At 40.4% G+C, this 7,164-nt stretch overlaps 1 protein-coding gene across 1 annotated transcript in view; it reads left to right on the top strand.

Moving 5' to 3' along the window:
- LOC106590685 (zinc finger protein ZIC 4) overlaps window positions 1-5,981 on the top strand; it is a 13,313-nt gene extending 7,332 nt beyond the window's left edge. Inside the window, exon 2 of the mRNA XM_014181843.3 lies at window positions 4,790-5,981. Coding sequence (XP_014037318.3) covers window positions 4,790-5,226 — 437 coding nt within the window. The 3' untranslated portion in view covers window positions 5,227-5,981. The remainder of the gene's footprint in view (window positions 1-4,789) is intronic.
- The last annotated feature ends 1,183 nt before the right edge of the window (window positions 5,982-7,164 follow it).

The following is a 7,164-nucleotide window of genomic DNA, read 5'->3' as shown; positions in this document are numbered from 1 at the left end:
ATGACTCTGATTCCTTTATGGTGAATATAACTCTGATTCCTTTATGGTAAATATGACTCTGATTCCTTTATGGTGAATATGACTCTGATTCCTTTATGGTAAATATGACTCTGATTCCTTTATGGTGAATATGACTCTGATTCCTTTATGGTGAATATGACGCTGATTCCTTTATGGTGAATATAACTCTGATTCCTTTATGGTAAATATGACTCTGATTCCTTTATGGTGAATATGACTCTGATTCCTTTATGGTGAATATGACTCTTATTCCTTTATGGTGAATATGACTCTGATTCCTTTATGGTGAACATGACTCTGATTCCTTTATGGTGAATATGACTCTTATTCCTTTATGGTGAATATGACTCTGATTCCTTTATGGTGAATATGACTCTGATTCCTTTATGGTGAATATAACTCTGATTCCTTTATGGTAAATATGACTCTGATTCCTTTATGGTAAATATGACTCTGATTCCTTTATGGTGAATATGACTCTGATTCCTTTATGGTGAATATGACTCTGATTCCTTTATGGTAAATATGACTCTGATTCCTTTATGGTAAATATGACTCTGATTCCTTTATGGTGAATATGACTCTGATTCCTTTATGTTGAATATGACTCTGATTCCTTTATGGTAAATATGACTCTGATTCCTTTATGGTGAATATGACTCTGATTCCTTTATGGTGAATATGACTCTTATTCCTTTATGGTGAATATGACTCTGATTCCTTTATGGTGAACATGACTCTGATTCCTTTATGGTGAATATGACTCTGATTCCTTTATGGTGAATATGACTCTGATTCCTTTATGGTGAATATGACTCTGATTCCTTTATGGTGAATATAACTCTGATTCCTTTATGGTAAATATGACTCTGATTCCTTTATGGTAAATATGACTCTGATTCCTTTATGGTGAATATGACTCTGATTCCTTTATGGTGAATATGACTCTGATTCCTTTATGGTAAATATGACTCTGATTCCTTTATGGTGAATATGACTCTGATTCCTTTATGTTGAATATGACTCTGATTCCTTTATGGTAAATATGACTATGATTCCTTTATGGTGAATGATCAATTTGCCTCTGTTGCATCTTTCATTCCTCCGTATGTATTATTCATATCATTTGCTCACGTTACTTAAGTACAAATCTGTTAAATTATTTCTGCGTGTGTTGATTCCCAAGGGCCCTGGTCTTGGGTATCATGTTTAAAACCTAACCGGATCGTTTGGCTATGACTGGGTTTCCCCTTGGGGTGTGTTCTGAGACATGCTCTTGTACTACACTAATGTCCCTGATTTGCTCTCTCAGCCCGACAGCTGAAGGTCAAATTGATATTCAACGTGCATGTGTAATTAGACTGAGCAATTATATATTCTCTGTAGCTAAGAGCCTAGCTGCCTGACAACGCTGCCTTGCATCGGAGAGATCAGCATAGGATGATTTCAGAGTAATTAATTCAACCATTATGGTTTTGCCAGGTTATGCTGTATAGGCTACATAGGAAGCTAGACATTACAGGCCAATCAAGCTGTAAATCGGTGGAGAGTAAATTTTCAGAATTTCATTACACAGTATATGCTTTGATACCACGATTTAGGTAGATGTACTGTAATTTACAATACACGCACTGTAATATAAATTAGAAATATTGTATCAAAGCAAGTACTGTGTAGTGACACACAATACAATAATGTAAAATTGACTGCATTATATTATTTATTTTTAAGTAATCGGAATGAATGAATAATTTGTATTGAGGGAGGGGTTTTTATTGCACAGTGTTTTACTGTAATTAAAAGGGATTGGTGTATGCAGGTTGGTTGCTAGGCAAAGTGTTCACACATTACAGTATTTTAATGAACATTTGGTATTTTACATCACATGCACTTCAAGAGGCCTTAACAAAGGCATCCAATCTGGCAGCGACGACAGGGCAAAACAGACCAGGACGACAGGGCAACACAGACCAGGAGGACAGGTCAACACAGACCAGGAGGACAGGGCAAAACAGACCAGGAGGACAGGTCAACACAGACCAGGAGGACAGGGCAAAACAGACCAGAAGGACAGGGCAACACAGACCAGGAGGACAGGTCAACACAGAACAGAAGGACAGGGCAACACAGACCAGAAGGACAGGTCAACACAGAACAGAAGGACAGGGCAACACAGACCAGAAGGACAGGTCAACACAGACCAGGAGGACAGGGCAAAACAGACCAGAAGGACAGGGCAACACAGACCAGAAGGACAGGTCAACACAGAACAGAAGGACAGGGCAACACAGACCAGGAGGACAGGTCAACACAGAACAGAAGGACAGGTCAACACAGACCAGGACGACAGGGCAACACAGACCAGAAGGACAGGTCAACACAGACCAGGAGGACAGGGCAAAACAGACCAGGAGGACAGGTCAACACAGACCAGGAGGACAGGTCAACACAGACCAGAAGGACAGGGCAACACAGACCAGGAGGACAGGTCAACACAGACCAGAAGGACAGGGCAACACAGACCAGGAGGACAGGTCAACACAGAACAGAAGGACAGGGCAACACAGACCAGGAGGACAGGGCAACACAGAACAGAAGGACAGGTCAACACAGAACAGAAGGACAGGGCAACACAGAACAGGAGGACAGGTCAACACAGAACAGAAGGACAGGGCAACACAGACCAGAAGGACAGGTCAACACAGAACAGAAGGACAGGTCAACACAGAACAGAAGGACAGGTCAACACAGAACAGAGCAACACAGACCAAAAAGCTGGGTGGTGATAACTCATTTACGTTTTAAGACTCGCTGCCACTCCAATCTGTCCCCAATAAATATTTAAACTTAATGGGACATTGTAACCACATAGGAATTCAATTGATACGGCATTCTCACTCACGGGTGCAACATATGCAGCCTGTTACAAGGCACGCCTGAAAATATTTTAATGATACAGAAACAACATTACCATGCACTCACTAGTGAAAAGGTTTTCGGCGCTCCAAAGATATGGTATGGTACCTTCATTCTGTGGGGTGGAATTACAGTAGGCTTACCAACCGAAATACAGTGATTTTCCCACAATGCACCAAAATGTACAATAAGCTGCAGCAACACTTCTGTTTTCTTTTACTGTTTGATTATAAATGACAGTTTTCCATTACAGTGCAATATAAACAAGTACATGTCAAGTATGGTAACAACTACAGGAAGAGGACAGCTTGTGTCTTCAACTACAGGGACCTACATTCTCAACAAAACCATAACCAAGCCACTCAAATCCTGAAAATTATCATCAATTATCTTTTTATTCAATGTAACACTTTGAATTATTGCATACAACAGTAGAGCTGTCCTGAAGGAAATCAGCTGGCTTGTTGAGCTGTCCTAAAGGAACTCAGCTGGTTCATTGGGCTGTCCTAAAGGAACTCAGCTGGTTCATTGGGCTGTCCTAAAGGAACTCAGCTGGTTCATTGTGCTGTCCTAAAGGAACTCAGCTGGTTCATTGTGCTGTCCTAAAGGAACTCAGCTGGTTCATTTAAGCTGTCCTAAAGGAATTCAGCTGGTTCATTGTGCTGTCCTAAAGCAACTCAGCTGGTTCATTGAGCTGTCCTAAAGGAACTCAGCTGGTTCATTGGGCTGTCCTAAAGGAACTCAGCTGGTTCATTGGGCTGTCCTAAAGGAACTCAGCTGGTTCATTGTGCTGTCCTAAAGGAACTCAGCTGGTTCATTGTGCTGTCCTAAAGGAACTCAGCTGGTTCATTGTGCTGTCCTAAAGGAACTCAGCTGGTTCATTTAAGCTGTCCTAAAGGAATTCAGCTGGTTCATTGGGCTGTCCTAAAGGAACTCAGCTGGTTCATTGAGCTGTACTAAAGGAACTCAGCTGGTTCATTGGGCTGTCCTAAAGGAACTCAGCTGGTTCATTGGGCTGTCCTAAAGGAACTCAGCTAGTTCATTGTGCTGTCCTAAAGGAACTCAGCTGGTTCATTGTGCTGTCCTAAAGGAACTCAGCTGGTTCATTGTGCTGTCCTAAAGGAACTCAGCTGGTTCATTTAAGCTGTCCTAAAGGAATTCAGCTGGTTCATTGTGCTGTCCTAAAGCAACTCAGCTGGTTCATTGAGCTGTCCTAAAGGAACTCAGCTGGTTCATTGGGCTGTCCTAAAGGAACTCAGCTGGTTCATTGTGCTGTCCTAAAGGAACTCAGCTGGTTCATTGTGCTGTCCTAAAGGAACTCAGCTGGTTCATTGTGCTGTCCTAAAGGAACTCAGCTGGTTCATTTAAGCTGACCTAAAGGAATTCAGCTGGTTCATTGGGCTGTCCTAAAGGAACTCAGCTGGTTCATTGAGCTGTACTAAAGGAACTCAGCTGGTTCATTGGGCTGTCCTAAAGGAACTCAGCTGGTTCATTGGGCTGTCCTAAAGGAACTCAGCTAGTTCATTGTGCTGTCCTAAAGGAACTCAGCTGGTTCATTGTGCTGTCCTAAAGGAACTCAGCTGGTTCATTGTGCTGTCCTAAAAGGAACTCAGCTGGTTCATTTTGCTGTCCTAAAGGAACTCAGCTGGTTCATTGTGCTGTCCTAAAGGAACTCAGCTGGTTCATTTGAGCTGTCCTAAAGGAACTCAGCTGGGTCATACAATAGGCAATACACTATAAGCCAGTATGGTTTTATATGGCCATGCATCACCACCAAAAATAAAGCAGCGGTTTAAGTTTATGCCTTTGGGTTTTTTGAATCCAACGCTTAACTTATGTTCCCTTATTTCAGGTGAGAAACCCTTCAAATGTGAGTTTGACGGCTGTGACCGACGTTTCGCCAACAGCAGTGACCGGAAGAAGCACTCCCACGTGCACACCAGCGATAAGCCCTACAACTGCAAAGTGAGAGGCTGTGATAAATCCTACACACACCCCAGCTCGCTCCGAAAACACATGAAAGTCCACTGCAAGTCTCCACCACCGAGCTCTGGCTACGAGTCATCGACCCCGTCATTGGTGTCCCCATCATCGGACTTAGGCCGAGAGCCAGGAGCCTCGTCGCTCTCGGAACCAGCAACCTCGTCCCAGCCCGCCAATTTAAGAGAGTGGTACGTCTGTCATAGTTCGGGTGCCAGCGGCACTCAGACACCCCCCAGCGGCTCCTCCAGCCCTGATCCAGGGGATGAGGCCCTCTACAGACACCCGGAACCAAGGGACGCGTTCTAACCAAAATTGGCCCATAAAATAATTAAAAACATATCAAAGATATTTTCTAATATGCCCATAGACTCAAAAAACAAACATATCGTGAAGGTCTATTTTCTAAGACCCAAATCATTCAATGCACTGGCATATCGACAAATAAGAAACAGACAAAATTGTAGTTTTGTGATCGCTTTCTTATATCCCCATGTTGATGAGTATGAACAAGTATTCTGTCAATTTTGTTCAAATGTCTCGTACTGGTTAATTGTATGTTTGTATGTTGTTGTATTATTTTTGTAAATCGAGTTTTGAATTTAATATCTTTTTAATTTATTTTTTGAATCTGACATGAGCATTTTTGTATTATCGAACCAAAGTGTTTCAATATGAAAATAAGTGAATGTACATTTGTAAATTGCTAAAATTCAATGTTTAAGTGTTAACAGTAATGTTGTAAGCTTTGATCTTTTTCAGCTATTTTAATTGTTTGCTACTCTTATTTGTATAAATTAAATAATTGGGAAGTTTTGAGTTTCATACAGACATATTTTTTCCTATTGATTGTTTTCATATTGTCTATTTGATATTACCAACATTACGTTCATAAATGTTTGGTCAACGTGGGCATTTTGTGAATTTGGTAATTCTTGTCATTATTTGTTATTAATTTTTATTAAAAAAATGTTTTCCTATGGAGAAAAGACAGTCGAAAAGTGTTACAAACTGCGTTGTAATTTGTCAGTATTTTGAATAAATCGTGTATGATAAAATTGCTATTTTACTTTTCCGGGCCTTTACTTTTTTTTTTAAATAAAATTGATATATACAATTATTTATTTAAATGCATATACTACGAGGGTGCAGTTTTAACCAATATATCACAGGTTCTGTAAAACGCTTTCAACCTCACCGTTTAGACGACGTAACTTTATACCGCAGCAGAGCAGAATAACACCAGTCTTTTTTTTCTTTAAAGGAATCATGAGACAAAATACAGAGAGATTGTTCTCTCACTATATTCATCAGCGAGCCTTATCGCCATTGGTGACTTATTACGTCTCATGTACCATCTATAACGCAGAGCCTCATAAGGAACAAAATATGTTGTACCGGAACACTTCAAACCTAACGTTCAGTAGGAGATTTTTGGTTTCGTTTGAACGATGTTCATGTATTTTTATATATATTTTTTGCTGTCATTTCTACTGCGACAGCTTCTTGCCAACGTGTAGACATTTCAACATTTAAATCCGCATAAAGACACATTGAAAATATCCCTCTTCATAGGTATCATATTTACAATTCGCTTACTTTAAACTTTCCTCACTCCTGAATAGTGGAAAAATATAAAAGCAATTCTTTAAAAGAAAATCCATATTTAATTTAAAAAATAATAACATTATTATTCACATGTCCATGTCTTGTTTGTGCGGCTCTATTTCGCTCTTAGATAAAGTGTGATTTTATTCAGGGAAGACGAGGGCAGCATTTGATGAAAGGCTATATTCTCATCCAGACTTCAAAGATCTTTTAACACAAAGAGCCATTTCTTCACGACGGTGAATCCTCACGCCGAATTAAGATTTCTATAGCAATAGCCGAGTCAAACTCGAATAATATGGGGCCAAGTCCGAGGACTTCAGCGCCTCTTCAAAGGAATGTAATATTTGCTGCCCATGGGGTAGGAAACGGTCATCGATGGTCTTTGTATCCAATATAAGGATAAAATATTCTTTTGCTATATTTTTACAACTATCAAAAGAGAAGCCGATAGAATTACGCACTTATTCCCACAATAATAGACTTGCATTGCATAGCTTCTTGTATATGTCCTGTGAACGGAGGTTGTAATCAGCGGGTTCTGTTAAACGGAGGCTGTAATCAGCGGGTTCTGTTAAACGGAGGCTGTAATCAGCGGGTTCTGTGAACGGAGGCTGTAATCAGCGGGTTCTGTTAACG

This window comes from Salmo salar, chromosome 29 (genome assembly GCF_965601325.2).
Source record: "Salmo salar chromosome 29, fSalSal1, whole genome shotgun sequence".
Lineage (NCBI taxonomy): Eukaryota > Metazoa > Chordata > Actinopteri > Salmoniformes > Salmonidae > Salmo > Salmo salar.
Note: the sequence above shows the minus strand (reverse complement) of the source record. Positions and strands in the feature narration are given on the sequence as shown.